Source organism: Piliocolobus tephrosceles, chromosome 13 (genome assembly GCF_002776525.5).
Source record: "Piliocolobus tephrosceles isolate RC106 chromosome 13, ASM277652v3, whole genome shotgun sequence".
In the NCBI taxonomy this organism is placed as follows: Eukaryota; Metazoa; Chordata; class Mammalia; order Primates; family Cercopithecidae; genus Piliocolobus; species Piliocolobus tephrosceles.
Genome location: NC_045446.1, coordinates 64,000,942 through 64,020,320, shown reverse-complemented (window position 1 = coordinate 64,020,320; position 19,379 = coordinate 64,000,942). Strand labels below are relative to the sequence as shown.

At 43.7% G+C, this 19,379-nt stretch overlaps 1 protein-coding gene across 2 annotated transcripts in view; it reads right to left on the bottom strand.

The window, feature by feature from the left end:
- MRPL48 (mitochondrial ribosomal protein L48) overlaps positions 1-19,379 on the bottom strand; it is an 83,454-nt gene that overhangs the window by 16,716 nt on the left and 47,359 nt on the right. The window contains exon 5 of one of the 2 annotated variants that reach the window (XM_023209456.2): positions 6,939-7,105. The exons of the other annotated variant lie outside the window; for it this stretch is intronic. Coding sequence (XP_023065224.1) covers positions 6,939-7,105 — 167 coding nt within the window. The remainder of the gene's footprint in view (positions 1-6,938; positions 7,106-19,379) is intronic. 2 annotated transcript variants of the gene reach the window in all.

Below are 19,379 nucleotides of genomic sequence, written 5' to 3'. Positions count from 1 at the left end.
ATTGATTTGCGAATGTTGAACCAGCCTTGCATCCCAGGGATGAAGCCCACTTGATCATGGTGGATAAGCTTTTTGATGTGCTGCTGAATCCGGTTTGCCAGTATTTTATTGAGGATTTTTGCATCGATGTTCATCAGGGATATTGGTCTAAAATTCTCTTTTTTTGTTGTGTCTCTGCCAGGCTTTGGTATCAGGATGATGTTGGCCTCAGAAAATGAGTTAGGGAGGATTCCCTCTTTTTCTATTGATTGGAATAGTTTCAGAAGGAATGGTACCAGCTCCTCCTTGTACCTCTGGTAGAATTCAGCTGTGAATCCATCTGGTCCTGGACTTTTTTTGGTTGGTAGGCTATTAATTATTGCCTCAATTTCAGAGCCTGCTATTGGTCTATGCAGGGATTCAACTTCTTCCTGGTTTAGTCTTGGAAGAGTGTATGTGTCCAGGAAATTATCCATTTCTTCTAGATTTTCTAGTTTATTTGCGTAGAGATGTTTATAGTATTCTCTGATGGTAGTTTGTATTTCTGTGGAGTTGGTGGTGATATCCCCTTTATCATTTCCAACTTTTCTGCCCTGCTTTTTCCCCATCTTTGTGGTTTTATCTGCCTCTGGTCTTTGATGATGGTGACGTACTGATGGGGTTTTGGTGTAGGTGTCCTTCCTGTTTGATAGTTTTCCTTCTAACAGTCAGGACCCTCAGCTGTAGGTCTGTTGGAGATTGCTGGAGGTCCACTCCAGACCCTGTTTGCCTGGGTATCAGCAGCAGAGGCTGCAGAAGATAGAATATTGCTGAACAGCGAGTGTACCTGTCTGATTCTTACTTTGGAAGCTTCCTCTCAGGGGTGTACTCCACCGTGTGAGGTGTGGGGTGTCAGTCTGCCCCTAGTGGGGGATGTCTCCCAGTTAGGCTACTCAGGGGTCAGGGACCCACTTGAGCAGGCAGTCTGTCCTTTCTCAGATCTCAGCCTCCGTGTTGGGAGATCCACTGCTCTCTTCAAAGCTGTCAGACAGAGTCGTTTGCGTCTGCAGAGGTTTTGGCTGCTTTTTTTGTTGTTGTTGTTGTTTAGCTGTGCCCTGTCCCCAGAGGTGGAGTCTCTACACCTACAGAGATAGGCAGGTTTCCTTGAGCTGCTGTGAGCTCCACCCAGTTCGAACTTCCCAGCGGCTTTGTTTACCTACTTAAGCCTCAGCAATGGCGGGCGCCCCTCCCCCAGCCTCGCTGCTGCCTTGCAGTTAGATCGCAGACTGCTGTGCTAGCAATGAGGAAGGCTCCGTGGGCGTGGGACCCTCCCGGCCAGGTGTGGGATATAATCTCCTGGTGTGCCCGTTTGCTTAAAGCGCAGTATTGGGGTGGGAGTTACCCGATTTTCCAGGTGTTGTGTGTCTCAGTTCCCCTGGCTAGGAAAAGGGATTCCCTTCCCCCTTGCGCTTCCCAGGTGAGGTGATGCCTCGCCCTGCTTCAGCTCTTGCTGGTCAGACTGCAGCAGCTGACCAGCACGGATTGTCCGGCACTCCCCAGTGAGATGAACCCAGTACCTAGTCTTCTGTGTCGCTCGCCCTGGGAGTTGAAGACTGGAGCTGTTCCTATTCAGCCATCTTGCTCCGCTCCCCGCACCCCCCGCCCCCCACCCGTTGTTGTTGTTTTTAAGACAGGCTCTCCACTTTGTCGCCCAGGCTGGAGTGCAGTGGCACGATCTCTGCTCACTGCAACCTCTGCCTCCCGGGCTTAAGCAATATTCCTGCCTCAGCCTCCCAAGTGGCAGGGACTATAGGCACACACCACCAAGCCAGGCTAATTTTTGTATTTTTTATGTAGAGACAGGATTTCACCATGTTGCCCAGGCTGGTCTCGAACTCCTGAGCTCAAACGGTCCGTGCTCCTCAGCCTCCCAAAGTACTGGGATTACAGGTGTGAGCCACTGTGCCCAAGTCTTGATTTCTTATAAAATCAAACATACACTTCACTTACCATTTGACCCAACAATCATACTCCTAGAGAAATGAAGATGTGTGTTCTCACAAAACCCCGTACATACTTATAGTGGTTTTATTCATAATTGCCAAAAACTGGAAACAACACAAATGTCCTTCAATCAGGAAAGGAATAAACTGTGGTACATCCTTTCAATGAAACACTACTCAGCAACAAAAAAAAAAACCAAACTACTTGCAGGCAACAACGTGGTTGAATCTCAGATACAGTATGCTAAGCAAAAGAAGAATCAAAAAGAAAAATACTACATGATTTTATTTGTACGGAATTCTGAAGCAGGCAAAACTATAAGGACAGAACATAGATAAGAAGTTGCCCCTGGGCGCAGTGGCTCACACCCGTAATCCCAGCACTTCCGGAGGCCAAGGCAGGCAGATCTCCTGAGATCAGGAGCCTGAGACCAGCCTGACCAACACAGCAAAACCCCATCTCTGCTAAAGATAGCCGGGTGTAGTGGGGAACGTCTGTAATCTCAGCTACTTGGGAGGCTGAAGCAGGAGAATCGCTTGAACTCAGGAGACAGAGGTTGCAGTGAGCCGAGATTGCGCCACTGCACTCCAGCTCAGTCCCAGCTATTCGAGGGAGGCTGAGGCAAGAGAATCACTTGAACCCAGGAGGTGGAGGTAGCAGTGAGCCGGGATCATGCCACTTCATTCCAGCCTGGGTGACAGAGCAAGACTCTGTCTTCAAAATTAACAACAACAAAAAAAATCATAAAGGGAAGGAATTTCTACCCATAGGATTTAATGTTACTTAAGGAAAACCAGAGAGCATCCTATACTGTGTGAAATACTGAGATATGTAAAGAGCCCAGACTGAAGAAGGTAGGTAGGCAGTAAATGTTACTTCCCTCTCCTACAGTTTTCCAACAAATCCAAAAAATACATAAAAGCAGAGCAGATAAAGAATATCTAAATGGAGAGATAAACTATGTTAATGAATCAGAAGACTCAATATAAACAATTAAGATTTCAATTATTCCCAAACTGATCTACAGATTCAACACAATCCTAAAAAAAATCCCATCAGACTCTTTTTTTTTGAGACACGTCTTGCTCTGTCGCCCAGGCTGGAGTGCAGTGGCCCACGGTCTCTGCTCACTGCAAGCTCCCAGGTTCACACCATTCTCCTGTCTCAGCCTCCCAAGTAGCTGTGACTATAGGCACCTGCCACCATGCCCAGCTAATTTTTTGTATTTTTTTTAGTAGAGACGGGGTTTCACCATGTTAGCCAGGATGGTCTCGATCTCCTGACCTCGTGATCCGCCCACCTCGGCCTCCCAAAGTGCTGGGATTATAGGCGTGAGCCACCGTGCCCAGACTCTTTTCTGTAGAATTAACAAGCTAATTCTAAAAATTTTTATGGAAAACCAAAGGACCTAGAATAGCCAAAGTAGTTTTGAAAAAGAAGAACAAAGAGTCAGTAATCAAACTACACTAATCAAGACAGTGTGTACAGGTGTAAGCATATATGTAACAGAACAGAGCATAGAAACAGACCCATATATACATGGTCAACTGGCTGTCAACAAAGATGCTCAGATAATTCAGTGGAGAAAGAAAATCTTTTCAACAAATGGTGCTGGAAACAATTGAATATTCATAAGCCAAAAACAAACAAACAAAAAAAACCTTTGACCCACTATATACAAAAATAATTCAAAATGGATCACAGACCTAAATACAATACTTAAAACTATAGAACTTCTAGGAGAAAACATAGGAAAATGTTTTTTGTGACTGCGTCAGGCAAAGATTTCTTAGATTTAAAAGCAAAAGCAGAAACCATAAGAGAAAAAGATTGATAAACTAAACTTCATTAAGTTTAACTTCTGCTCTTCAAAAGACATACTGTTAAGAGGACAAGATAAGTCACAGACAGGAAGAAAATATTTGCAAAACACATATCTGCAAAGGAACTGGTGGCCAGGTGCAGTGACTCACACCTGTAATCCCAGCACTTTGGGAAGCCGGGGCAGGTGGATCATTTGTGGTCAGGAGTTCGAGACCAGCCTGGCCAACATGGTGAAACCACCTCTCTATTAAAAGTACAAAAATGAGGCTGGGCCCGGTGGCTCACGCCTGTAATCCTAGCACTTTGGGAGGCCAAAGCGGGCAGATCACAAGGTCAGGAGATAGAGATCATCCTGGCTGACACGGTGAAACCTCATCTCTACTAAAAATACAAAAACAAAATTAGCCAGGCGTGGTGGCGGACGCCTATAGTCCCAGCTACTTAGGAGGCTGAGGAAGGAGAATGGCATGAACCCGAGAGGCAGAGTTTGCAGTGAGCTGAGATTGTGCCACTGCACTCCAGCCTGGGTGACAGAGCAAGACTGTCTCAAAATAAATAAATAAATAAATAAATAAATAAATAAATAAATAAATAAATAAATAATTAGTGGAGCATGGTGGCAGACATTTGGGAGAATCGCTTCACCCTGGGAGGCAGAGGTTGCAGTGAGCCAAGATTGTGCCACTGCACTCCAGCGTGGGCAACAAAGAGAGACTCTGTCTCAAAAAAAAAAAAAAAAAGGAACTGCTATCTAAAAAGAGATGAACAATTTTCAAAACCCAGTAAGAAAACAAGCCATTTTTTTAAATGGACAAAAGATTTGAACAGACATATCATCAGGGAAGATACATAGATGACAAATAAGCACATGAAAAGATGCTCAACATCATTATTTATTAGTGAAGAGCAAATTAACACCACTATGAGATACCACCATAAACCTATTAATAGCTTTTTAAAAATTGATGATACCAACTGCTGACCAGGATGAAGAGTTTCCGGAACTCTCATACATTGCTGGTGGGAATACAAAATGGTGCAGCCATTGTGGAAAACAATTTGGCAATTTCTTATAAAGTTAAACATAAACTTACTATACAATCCAGAAATTGGAGGCAAGGTTGGAGGTTGGAGGGAGGCAGAGGTTGCAGTTAGCTGAGATTGTGCCACTGCACTCCAGCCTGGGCAACAGAGTGAGACAAAAAAAAAAGAAAGAAAGGAAGCCTGGGCTACAAAGTGAGGCCCCATCTCTACAAAAAAAATTTTAAAATTAGCCAGGCATTCAGAAGACTAGATCATACCAGGAAAATTAAAAAATCAGCTTGGCAACTTGGTGTCCGCCTGTAGTCCCAACTATTTGGAAGAGAGAGAGGAGGATCGCTTAAGCCTAGAAGGTTGAGGCTGCAATAAGCAACGATTGCACCACTGCATACCAGCCTGGGTGGGAGACAGAAACCACGTCTCTAAAAGAAAAAAAGAAAAAGAAAGGAAGTGGGGCACAGTGGTTCACGCCTTGTAATCCCAGCACTTTGGAAGGCTGAGGCAGGCGATCACTTGAGATCAGGAGTTCGAGACCAGCCTGGCCAATGTGGTTGGTGAAACCCCATCTCTACTGAAAATACAAAAATTAGCCAGGTGTGGTGGTGCGCACCTGTAATCCCAGCTACTCGAGAGGCTGAGGCAGGAGAATCACTTGAGGCAGGAAGTAGAGACCAGCCTGGCCAACATGGTAAAACCCATGAGGCGGAGGTTGCAGGGAGCTAAGACTGCACCACTGCAATTCAGCCCAGGTGACAGAGCGAGACTCTGTCTCAAAAAACAAAAAAGAAAAAGAAAGGAAATTTTGACATATGCTACCACACGGATGACCTTTGAGGATATTAAGTTAAGTGAAAGAAGTCAGTCACAAAAAGACAAATATTATATGATTCCACTTACATGAGGGAGAGTAGTCAAAGTCAGGGACAGAAAGTAGAAGGGTAGTTGCCAGGAGCTTAGGGGAGGGGAATGGGAAGTTATTGTTTAATGGGTACAGAGTTTCAGTGTTTTTTTTTTTTTAATTTTTTTTTTTTGAGACGGAGTCTTGCTCTTGCACGCTGGAGTGCAGTGGCACGATCTCAGCTCACTGCAACCTCCGCTTCCCAGGTTCAAGCGATTCTCCTGCCTCAGCCTCTCAAGTAGCTGGGACTACAGGCGCATGCCACTGCTCCCAGTTAATTTTTGTATTTTTAGTAGAGATGGGGTTTCGCCATGTTAGCCAAACTAGTCTCAAACTCCTGACCTCTGGCGATCTGCCTGCCTTAGCCTCCCAAAGTGCTGGGATTACAGGCATAAGCCACCACGTCCAGCCTGTTTTTTTAAATTTTGAGACAGGGTCTCACTCTGTCACCCAGGCTGGAGTGCAGTGGCAAGAACACTGCTCACTGCAGTCTCCAACCCCTGGACTCAAGCTATCCTCCTGCCTCACCCTCCCAAGTAGGTGGGACTATAGGCACACGCCATCATGCCCAGCTAATTTTGTTATTTGTAGAGATGAGGTCTTGCTATGTTGCCCAGGCAGGTCTCAAACTCCTGGGCTCAAGTGATCCTCCCACCTTAGCCTCTCAAAGTGCTGGGATTACAGGTATGAGCCACTGCACCCAGCTAGAGTTTCATTTTTATAAGATGAAAAACATTATGGAGATGGATGGTGGTGATGCTTGTATAACATTATGAATGCATTTGATATCACTGAACTGTACAGTTAAAAATAGTTAAACTGGTAACTTATGTGTATTTTACAATAAAAAAACTTGCAAAAACATGAATGAATGTCAGACACATTATGCTAGGTGAAAGAGGCCAGCCACAAACACGACATACGTGTGACTTCATTTATATGATATTCTGGAGAAGTTAAAACAATAGGGGCAGAAAATTGGTCAGTGGTTGCCAGGGACTTGAGTGGGGAAGAGGGAGAAGACTGACTACACCAGGGCACCAGGAACTTTTCAGGTTAATAGAACTAGTTTATATTTTTATTGTAGCAAATTATATACCTAAAAAGAGTTAATTTTACTACATGTAAACTGTATCTCAAAAGCCTAATTTAACAAAAAAGCAGAGCATTCTACCCACACCAAGAACATCCCATACAAAAGCATCCTTCATACCTTTCTTCGACTTTAATGGAGAGAGAGTTGCAGAGGTTGTGAACATACTGGGCATAACTCTCTGCCAGGGTCATGTCATATGCAGTCAGATGAATGTTTAAAACCCCATATTCATAATCTGTCCCCAAATTAATGACTCTCACTTCCACTTTTCCCTTCTTCTTGGGCTGAAGAGAAAACAAAAAGAGAAAGAAAATAATCAAAGTATTATACAAGAAATTCTAATAATACTATCTTGATATTTTAAAAAGTCAATCTTTCTAATAAATTTGTTCACATTTTGCTCTTGGGTTACCCTACCTACAAACTGAAGTTCTCCTGGGAAGGAATGAGCAGCTTCCCTTGTCAGTCTGGGTTGTGACATCAGCCAATGCAAGGAGAGAGAATACTGCTGTCATTACTTGAATACATGAATTACTTGAACATGAGTACATGTAACTGTCTTCTGCTATTACCTTGTTTTGAGATTCACCTCCCATTTCTGGCCTTCTATTACTCAATTTGTAAATTGATAGGGTTACGTCAGATTAAAATATTTTTCTTTATTTTGGAGACAGTCTCACCCTGTCACCCAGGCTGGAGTGGCAGTGGCATGATCTTGGCTCACTGCAACCTCCTCCTCCCCGCTTCAAGTAATTATCATGCCTCAGCCTCCTAAGTAGCTGGGACTACAGATGCCCACCACCACGCCCAGCTAATTTTTTGTATTTTTCATAGAGATGGGGTTTCACCATGCTGCCCAGGGCAGTCTTGAACTCCTGAGCTCAGGCAATCCACTCGCCTCGGCCTCCCAAAGTGCTGGGATTACAGGTGTGAGCACCACGCCTGGCCTAGATTAAAATATTCCTAACCCATATATGAATTAAGGGGTCTATGAGCCCCCCAGTTTTTTGTTGTTGTTGTTGTTTTGTTTTTGAGATGGAGTTTCGCTCTTGTCGCTCAGGCTGGAGTGCAATGGTGCAGTCTCAGCTCACTGCAATCTCTACCTCCTGGGTTCAAGTGACTCTCCTGCCTCAGCCTCCCAAGTAGCTGGGATTACAGGTGCCCGCTGCTATACCCAGCTAATTTTTGTAATTTTAGTAGAGACGAGGTTTTACCAATGTTGGCCAGACTGGTCTCAAACTTCTGACCTCAGGTGATTCACCCACTTTGGCCTCCCCAAGTGCTGGGATTACAGGTGTGAGCCACTGCTACTGGCCAAGTCCCGAAATTTATATGCAAAATTTTACATGTACATGTTTCTGAGGAGAGAATCCTGAGTTTTATTAGAATCATGAAAAAAATTAATAGAAAGGAATCTCAGCATTAGTTCTCTTCTACTCCTCCTAGCTCGAAATTCTACAATTGTCTATACAGCATTCCTTTTGAGAACTGAGAGGTAGAAAAATTATTTGATTTCTTCCCTTTTTTTGTCATACAAAATATTGCTTCACTACATATCAACTTGTACTGTAGGCTGCTGTAAAAAGCTAAAATGAAGGCTGGGTGTGGTGGCTCATGCCTGTAATCCCAGCACTTTGGGAGGCTGAGGTGGATGGATCACGAGGTCAGGAGTTCAAGATCAGCCTGGCCAACATGGCGAAACCCCATCTCTACTAAAGATACAAAAAATTAGCCGGGCATGGTGGCACGCATCTGTAATCCCAGCTACTCAGGAGACTGAGGCGGAGAATCACTTGAACCCGGGAGGTAGAGGTTACAGTGAACCGAGATGGTGCCATTGCACTCCAGCCTGGGCGACAGGGTAAGACTCCATCTCAAGAAAAAAAAAAAAAGTTAAAATGAAGCCTGGGAAAAAATATTTAATACAACATACATCAGAAAGAAGAAAGCACCTCAACCGAAAATAATCTAACCTAAATGCCCATAAAGAGAGGGATTTATGGCTGGGTACAATGGCTGACACCTGTAATCCCAGAACTTTGAGGCCAAGATAGGAGGATCACTTTAGTCAAGGGGTTCAAGAGCAGCCCTGACAATATAGCTATATCCTGACTCTATAAGAAAAATTTTCTTAATTAGCTGGGCATTGTGGCAGGTGCCTGTAATCCCAGCTACTCAGGAGGCTGAGGTGAGATGATGGCTTGAGTCTGAGGGGTTGAGGCTGCAGTGAGCTGTGGTCACGCAACTGCACCCTAGCCTGGGCAACAGAGTGAGATCCTGTTTCAAAAAAGAAAAGAAGGGAGACTTATTAAGTAAATTATGCAGCTGTAAAAAGAAATAAGGGGCCGGGCACGGTGGCACACACCTGTAATCCCAGCACTTTGGGAGGCAGAGACAGGTGGATCATGAGGTCAGGAGTTCGAGACCAGCCTAGCCAATATGGTGAAAGCCCATCTCTACTAAAAATACAAAAATTAGCTGGGTGTGGTGGTGTGCGCCTGTAGTCCCAACTGCTCGGGAGGCTGAGGCAGGAGAATCGCTTGAACCTGGGAGGCAGATGTTGCAATGAGCTGAGATCCCACCACTGCACTGGAACCTGGGCAACTAAACAAGAATCCATCTCTAAATAAATATATAAATAAATAAATAACCACTCCTTTATGTACAGATACTGGAAAGGTCTTTAAGATAAATAAATGATAAAAGCAAACTGTAGAATAATGTGTTCAAAATGTTGCCACACATATAAAATGGGGGAGCTGGAAGAGAATAGGTATGTGTGTGTGCATGTGTGTAATTACATACATACTTATTTCCTTGCATATTTAAAAAAAACCTCTGGAAGCATGTACAAAAATAGTATTGGCTAGGCACAGTGGCTCATGCCTGTAATTCCTGCACTTTGGGAGGCTGAGGCAGGCAGATTGCCTGAGCCTAGGAGTTCAGAACCAGTCTGGGCAACATGGCAAAACCCCAGCACTGCAAAAAACACAAAAATTAGCCAGGTGTGGTGGTGTACACCTGTAGTCCCAGCACCTTGGGAGGCTGAGACAGGAAGACCGCTTGAGCCTGGGAGGCAGAGGTTGCAGTGAGTGGTGATTAAGCCACTGCACTCCAGCCTGGGCGATAGAGCGAGATCATGTCTCAAAAACAAAAGTAAATACAAAAACCCCCAAAAACTAGTATCATTGGCTGCTTGTGAGGAAACTAGGTGGCTGGGGCCTGGGGGTTGGAATGAGAATTTTAAACTATTTTCTTCTGTTTTCAAATTTTTTAAATAGTGTAAATATTTTACCAATCTAAAATTAGAATCTTAAAATCTATTATGCTTGAATTTTAGTAAATTTTTATTGCAATATATTAATATGCCAAAATATATAAGTTACATAGCTCAATGAATTTTTACAAAGTGAAAGTACCTCTGTAATCAGTACCCTAGACAAGAAACAGATCATTACCAGTACCCTAAAATGTCTCCTTTCCCCAAATTAGTAACCACTATCCTGACTTATGAAACCATAGAGTTACTTTGCATGTTTTTGAAATTCACAAAAATGGAATGACAGATACATTCTCTTTTGTGTCTGTCTTCTTTCATTCATTAGGTTCATAAGATTCACCAGGTATTAGGTGGAATGGCAATTCTTTCCTTCTCGTGTGCTACTAATCCACTGTATGAATACGCCACAATTTAATTATCCTTTCTACTGTTGGTGGAAATTTGGGTTATTTCCAGTATGGGGCCATTATGAATAGTAGTGCAACCAATGTTCTAGTATGTATCTTTTAGTAAACATATGTATGCATTTCTGTTGGGGGTATACCTGGGAGCTGAACTACTGAGTTACACAGTATGTATAGGTTCACCTTTAATAGATACTCTCAAACAGTTTTGTAGAGTAGTTTCCAATTTAGACTTCCACTAGCAGTATATGAGAGTTCTAATTGTTCTACGTTCTTCCTAACACTTAGAAAACAGTATAGTCAGGTTTTCTTGTGGGTTTGTTTTAGCCTTTTTGGTGGATATGTAGTGGTAATGCAGTGAGGTTTTAACTAACATTTTCTTTATATCTGTTGAGCCTGAGCACTTTCCCATATGATTACTTGCTATTTGGATTTTGTCTTTTGTAATCCGCCTATTCAAGTATTTTGCTCATTTTAAAAATTGGGTTGTCTGCCTTTCTCTTATTGATTTGTAGAGGCTCTTTACATATTCTAAACATGATCCTTTGTATGTGCTGCAAATATCTTCTCCCTCTCCATACCTTCCCTTTTTACTTTATTTTATTTTATTTTATTTTATTTTATTTTATTTTATTTTATTTTATTTTTTGTAAGACAGGGTTGGCCGGGTACAGTGGCTCATGCCTGCAATCCCAACACTTTGGGAGGCAGAAGTGGGCGGATCACCTGAGGTCAGGAGTTCAAGACTAGCCTGGCCAACATGGTGAAATCCCATCTCTACTAAAAATACAATTGGCCAGGCATGGTGGTGGTTGCCTGTAGTCCCAGCTACTCCAGAGGCTGAAGCAGGAGAATCGCTTCAACCTGGGAGGCAGAGGTTGCAGTGAGCCGAGATCGCGCCCCTGCACTCCAGCCTGGGTGACAGATCGAGACTCCATCTTAAAAAAAAAAAAAAACAATAGGGTCTTACTCTGTTGCCCAGGCTGGAGTTCAGTGGCACAATCACAGCTTACTGCAGCCTCGACCTCCTATGCTCAAGTGATCCTCACACCTCAACCTCCCGAGTAGCTAGGATTACAGGCATGTGCCATTATGCCCAGCTAATTTTTGCATTTTTTTATAGAAACAAGGTTTTTCTGGCCGGGCGCGGTGGCTCAAGCCTGTAATCCCAGCACTTTGGGAGGCCGAGATGGGCGGATCACAAGGTCAGGAGATCGAGACCATCCTGGCTAACATGGTGAAACCCCGTCTCTACTAAAAAATACAAAAAAACTAGCCGGGCGAGGTGGCGGGCGCCTGTAGTCCCAGCTACTCGGGAGGCTGAGGCAGGAAAATGGCGTGAACCTGGGAGACGGAGCTTGCAGTGAGCCAGGATCCGGCCACTACACTCCAGTCTGGGCGACAGAGCGAGACTCCGTCTCAAAAAAAAAAAAGAAACAAGGTTTTTTCACATTGCCCAGACTGGTCTTAAATTCCTGGGTTCAAGTGATCCGCCAGCCTCGGCCTCCCAAAGTATTAGGATTATGGGCATAAGCCACAGCTTCCAGCCCCCTTTTAACTTTATAATGGTATATTTTGATAAGAAGTTCTTTTTTTATTTTTATTTATTATTTATTTTCTCTTTTTGGTTTAACTTGTCACTGACGAAGCTCAGATTTTTTTTTTTAAGGACAGGGCCTCACTATATTGCCCAGGATGGAGTGCAGTGACACAATGGTAGCTCACTGCAGCCTGGAACTCCTGGTCTCAAGTGATCCTCCCACCTCAGCCTCCCAAGTAGCTGGGACTACAGTGCACATTATCATGCCTGACTAATTCTTAAAATTTTTTGTAGAGATGGGGTTTCACTCTGTTGCCCAGGCAGGTCTCAAACTCCTGACCTCAAGTGATCCTTCCACCTTAGCCTCCCAAAGTGCTGGGATTATAGGAGTGAGTTACCACACCAGGCCTGAAGTTGAACTTAAGTTCTTATTTTTAATGTAGTCCACTGCATTCATCTTTTATGGTTATAGGGATTTTTGTGTCAAAGAAAGAAATCTTTGCCTACCTTAAGATAATTGGAGATTCCCTTGTATTTTACCTTCTAACAGTTTTATTCTTTTAATATTTACATTTAGATCCATAATCCATCTTTAAGTCATTTCTGTGTGTGATGCGAAATAGGGTCCAGAGTTATTTTTTGTTTTCACATGATCATCCAGCCAAAATGACCCAGCCACACTGCTTTACAGTGCCACTGATGTCATATAACAAGCACCCAGAGATATATGCATTTGTTTCTCTACTCTTGTGTTCCATTGGGCTATTTGTCTATCCATGAGATGATACCCACCATGTCCTAATAATTGGAGATTTGTAGTAAGTCTTGCTATGGGGCAGAATTAATTTTTTAAGAAAAAAAAAAACTATCTCTACTGATATGCCTTAAGTCACCCCATCCAATAGCCAACAGTCTAGTGGCTTCCACAGCAGGACTGTTCCTAATAGAGCACCTGGAATGGTTCCCTTACACTGCTGCTCTGAAGGTCAACCTATAGAGAGCAGGAACCCAGTTTGGAGAAGCATACAGAAGAGAAAGAAATGGTCCTTTTACAAGGCCAGTAATACTGATGATAGACCTGATCTCACAAGAATGTTTTGAGAATTGAACAAAATACCATATGTAAAATGGTTAATACAATCTGTGGCACATATTTAAACACTAAACATTAACTTTTATTATTTTTTTCACTTTGTATTCCTCATATCTAGCACAGGGCCCAGTAAAGAGAAAACATACAATGAGTCATTATTTTAAAATTTTAGAATGGGAAGGAATTTAGAGACGATTTTGTCCTGGTTCTTCATCTTTGCAAGGGAAGAATATGAAACCCAAACAGATAAATGTGTTTCCCAGAATCACGGAGCCAGACAAGACAGACGCCAGGAACTAAAATCCAGACCTCATGATTCCCAATGCAGGAATTTTTCCTCTGCATTACTAAAGTTCTTAACAGTGGTGGCCACCCCAGGGTGCTAGACCTTGCTGTGAGTGGGAAGCCAACCTCTAGAAACCAACCACCAACATGCAGGCATTAGGCTCTCTCTTCTTCAGAGACCAACACACTCATGGCCAAATGCAGCAATCAGGACTTCTCATTGTGACAGGCAGCACTGCAGTAAGAGCTGTGTAGAATGCTAAAGTCAGAATGCAATGGAGAGTGGCTGAAATTTTCCAGCAGAGAGGGGAGGAACTTCTCTGAAGCCTGTAGGAGGCTTTTCTTAACGACAGAAAATGCCAGGACTCTCCAAAGGTATTGCTTTAGGGGAACAAAGAAAAGAAAGCTGATCCCATTGTCCCTCTTGGCATCTCACTTGCTTTTCCATGTTGGCCTAGATCTACCTGAACCAATTCACATTATCAGGATCCCATTGTGATATTACAGTACATATTTCAGTTCTGAGCCAGGGCACAGCATAGCCAGCAAGAGCTTAACTGCATATAATACCAGATGCTAGTTTCTGTCATTTTATCTACACAATTTTTCTCACATCCATCCCATTCTCTCTACTCCTACTGATTGAGTTCAGGCCTTCATGAATGCCATGAGGAGCTATTAAAGATATCTCTGTGGGCCAGGAGCAGTGGCTCATGCCTGTAATCCCAGCACTTTGGGAGGATAAGGCAGGCAGATCACGAGGTCAGGAATTCAAGATCAGCCTGGCCAACATGGTGAAACCCCATCTCTACTAAAAATACAAAAAATTAGCCGGGAGTGGTGGCAGGTGCCTGTAGTTCCAGCTATTCAGGAGGCTGAGGCAGGAGACTCGCTTGAACCCGGGAGGCGGAGGCTACAGTGACCCAAGATCACGCCACTGCCCTCCAGCCCAGGCAACAGTGCGAGACTCTGTCTCTAAATAAATAAATCTGTGCAAAGGATATACATGAATAAAGCTGTGTTTTGGGAAGCCCAACCTGACTGCACATGAAGGCCAGCCAGGCAGGAAAGGAAAGGAAGCTAGGAGAAACGTAGTAGGGAGGATGGCCTACTATCCATCATCAAACGTTGACACTCCTATGGCCTGGATTCACTAAGGGATGGCCCAAGATTGTCATTCTTAGATCCCTGCAGGACTGCACTGTGGTCCCCCAAATAGACTATAGGGTAAATTATGAAACAAGTTTTGTACAGAAATGTTCACATTATTACCCCTATTTCACAGATAGAAAACTGAGGTCCTCTGAAGGTAAGTTACTTGCCCAAGGTTACTGAGAGATTTTGCTGGAAAGAGCAGATAAAGAAAGGAATCAAATTAGAATCACAGCCTGTTACAGCTGGAAAGGATCTTAGAGATAACTGAGTCTCTCCTTCCCCCTAATTCTACACAAGGAGGAAGTTGAGACCCAGAAAAGGAAAATGGTTTGTGTAAGGTTATCACAGCAAGAAAAGGACAAAGGTAACCACTTTATGTCTATCCAGAACTGGAAGCCGAGTCTGCAGCCCCAAGCCCAGGCTCTCTCCTCTAAAGTGATAGTATCTACCTATCGCTGTAAGTGACACGCTCCAGGGTGAGAAAGTTGGGTAAGAATTATCCATTATCTGAATCCTCAAACAAAAAGGCTGATATGCCTGCAGCATATTCAGCTTCCAGAAACTATGATGATAAAAATAACAAAATTTACACCCGAGGATTTGAATGATCTGGGGTTAGTACCATGAATAGTCCATAATGAGCTATGAGGTACGCAGCGATCAAGTATTTTATAACCTGGTGTTATACACTTGAGAGACATGTGGACAAAAGGCCTGGCTCTGACTGGGGTAGCAAGGAGGCATGGCCTGATGCTATATAAAGGGCACTAGACTTAGATGGAAGCCATAGAAAATCTGACCTCAAATCCTAACTATCTGCTTAGTCACTACATGACATTGTGTGACCTCTCTAGGCCTCAGTTTCCTCATCTGTAACAGCTAAAGTTACTGTGAGCTTAATAGAGTGAATTTATATGAAATGGAAATACTAGATATGTTAGATGAATTCTGGCCATCCTCATTCCAAATATCGGCTCTGAAAACTTCTAGCCACGTGGGCACATCATTTAATCTTTCTCTGAGTCTTGGATTCCTCAAACAGGGTCTCGAATAACCATACGATACTCTAAGGCTTAAATAATAAATAGGTTTAAAAGGCTATAAAATGCAATAATGTCTTTAAAGCCTGGCACATAGTACTTATAGCACCTGGTATATAATAAGAAGTGGCATTTTTGGCAGGGCGCGGTAGCTTATGCCTGTAATCCTGGCATTTTAGAAGGGCGAGGTGAGGGGAAAACCTGAGGTCAGAAGTTTGAGACCAGACTGGCCAACATGGTGAAAACCCGACTCTACTAAAAATACAAAAAATTACCTGGGCATGTGGTGGTGAGTGCCTGTAATCCCATCTACTTGGGAGGTTAAGGCAGGGAGATACGCTTGAACCTGGGAGGTAGAGATTGCAGCCGGGTGCCTGTAGTCCCAGCTACTCGGGAGGCTGAGGCACCAGAATTGCTTGAACCCGGGAGCTAGAGGTTGCAGTGAGCCGAGATGGTGCCACTGCACTCCACCCTGGGCGACAGAGTGAGACCCTGTCTCAAAAAAAGTAAATAAATAAAAATAAAACTACAAAAATTAGCTGGGCGTGGTGGTGCACACATGTAATCCTGGCTACTTGGGAAACTGAGGCACAAGAATTGCTTGAACCTGGGAGAAGGTTGCAGTGAGCCAAGATCATGCCACTGCACTCCAAACTGGGTGACAGCGAGGGCCTGTCTCAAAAAAATAAATTAAAAATAAATAAATAAATAAATAAATAGCATTTTAAAATTATTATTTTGAGACAGCCTCACTCTGTCTCTCAGGCTAGGGTGTAGCGGCGTGATCTCGACTCACTGCAACCTTCACTTCCAGAGTTGAAGCAATTCTCGTGCCTCAGCCTCCTGAGTAGCTATGATTACAGGCATTTGCCACCATGTCTGGGCAATTTTGTATTTTTAGTAGAAACGGGGTTTCACCTTGTTGGCCAGGCTGGTCTCAAACTCCTGAACTCAGGTGATCCACCAGCCTCCACCTCCTAAAGTGCTAGGATTACAGGTGTGAGTCACTGAGTCCTGCCATAAATGACATTTTTAAAAGAGGTTGTGTAGTGTACATAGATAGGACATTACTGTTACTACTACATACTGGAGGTAAGCATGGTCCCAATTTCCAACTGGTAAATTTTACAAAATGAAGAATTTATTAAGCACCTGCAGTTTACGAACGGCTAGTTCCATTACTCTAAAGAAAGACAGGCTGGGCGCAGTGGCTCACACCTGTAATCCCAGCACTTTGGGAGGCCGAGGCAGGCAGATCACGAGGTCAGGAGATTGAGACCATCCTAGCCAACATGGTGAAACTCTGCCCCTACTAAAAATACAAAAATCTGCCCGGTATGGTAGCGCATGCCTGTAATCCCAGCTACTCAGGAGGCTGAGGCAGGAGAATTGCTTGAACCAGGGAGTCGGAGGTTGCAGTGAGCCGAGATCACACCACAGCACTCCAGTCGGGTGATAGAGTAAGACTTCGTCTCAAAAAAAAAAGACAACATGGCTGGGCACAGTGGCTCACACCTATAATCCCAGCACTTTGGGAGGCCAAGGTTGGTAGATTGCTTGAGCCCAGAAGTTTGAGACAAGCCTGGGCAATATGGCAAGACCCTATCTCCACAAAAAAATTAAAAAATTAGCTCTGTGTGATGGCACATACCTGTGGTCCCAGCTACTCAGGAGGCTGAGGCTGCAGGATCGCTTAAACTCAAGAGTTTGAGGTTGCAGTGAACTATAAGCACACAAATACACTCCAGGCTGGATGACAAAATGAGATCCTGTCTCAAAAAAAAAAAAAAAACAGGCCAGACACAGTGGCTTGCGCCTGTAATCCCAGCACTTTGGGAGGCCGAGGCGGGCAGATGACCTGAGGTAAGGAGATCGAGAGCAACCTGGTCAACACGGTGAAACCCTGTCTCTACCAAAAATACAAAAAATTAGCTGGGTGTGGTGGCACGCACCTGTAGTCCCAGCTACTTGGAAGGCTGAGGCAGGAGAATCACTTGAACCCAGGAGGTGGAGGTTGCAGTGAGCTGAGATCACGCCATTGCACTCCAGCCTGGGCGACAGAGCAAGACTCCATCTCAAAAAAACAAAACAAAAAAGAAAAAAACAGCAAAAACAAACAAAATAAAACAAGAACAACAAAAACAAAAAATAAAGAAAGAAAAGAGACATGATGACCACTGTTTCCCCCTTCCCCTTCCTGCTGCCTGAAATGTGAACATAGTGGCTAAAGAGGGAGCAGCCATCTCACACCATGAGATAGAAGCAATATGATAAGTATGGCAAAACAAAAAGCTGGAGAATCTGCTTATACCTTTATGTGAGAAAGAAAGAAATTTCTATCTTTCTTAAGCCCCTGGTATTGCAGGTCTCTCTATTATGGTACCTAAACTACTACCACAATTCATGTAGGAAGGTACTATGTCTCATTAATCTTTCCATTCCTAGAGCCCCAAAATATTAAATGTTGAGTTGAACTGAAATGAATTCTAGGCCAGCTGTGGTGACTCACACTTGTAATCCCAACACTTTAGGAGCCCAAGGCAGGCATATCACTCGAGTCCAGGAGTTCGAGACCAGCCTGGGCAACATGGTGAAACTCTATCTTTACAGTGTGGTAGGGAGCACCTATAATCCCAGTTAATTAGGATGCTGAGGTGGGAGGATTACCTGAGCCAGAGAGGTCAAGGCTGCAGTGAGCCATAATCATGCCACAGCACTCCAGCCTAGATGACAGAGTGAGCCATCTCAAAAAATTAATTAATCAATTTTAAAAATAAAAATATTAGCAAGACGTAGTGGTACACACCTGTAGTCCCAGCTACTCTGGAGGCTGGGGTGAGATCACTTGAGCCTAAGAGGTTGAGGGTACAGTGTGCTATGACTGCACCACTGCACTCCAACCTGGGCAACAGAGCAAGACCCTATCTCTGAAAAAAATAGTAATTAAAAAAATAAAAACATAACTGAGTTTCTCTGTTAATATTTATTTTCACCAAGTAAAACTGATAGGAGGAATGTATGAAATTTAGAAAATTCTATCCATTCATTTAATATGTTTCTAAAATGGGAAGGACTATTATTATTCAGCTTGAAGAAGGGTTTGGCTCTAGTACTACCAATGTGCCAAGGGAATATGGCTTGCAAGGGTCTGAGATAATGGATGCCAAAGTACTTTCAGAATGGAAAAGGGTTATTACTATTATTCATAGCAAACATGAATCCCTCTAAAAATCAGACACCACTGTAATTTGGTGCCACAGGGCAAGACTCCCAGCAGGCTGCAGATCAGGAGCTCTAATGGCACAGGCAGAGTCAGGTCTTCACAGGAGTCACTCCCTGTACTTAGAAAAGCTCTGGGGAGCTTTTTAATGTTCTTTACAGCCCTGTGTCAACAGCTACCCCAAGCAACTAGATACTGCCAGAGGAGTGTCCAGTTCAGCTTTACCTACCCAGTGCCAAGAATACAGGTGGCATTTAATAAATGTTTGTTGAGCTGAACTCCGTAACACCTTCACTGACCCTTTCGGGGAGAATTGTTTCATTTTGGTTCTTAAAATTGTATGGGCCGGGCGCGGTGGCTCAAGCCTGTAATCCCAGCACTTTGGGAGGCCGAGACGGGCGGATCACGAGGTCAGGAGATCAAGACCATCCTGGCTAACATGGTGGAAACCCCGTCTCTACTAAAAACTACAAAAAAAAAAAAAAAACTAGCCAGGCGAGGTGGCGGGCGCCTGTAGTCCCAGCTAATGTAGTCCCAGCTA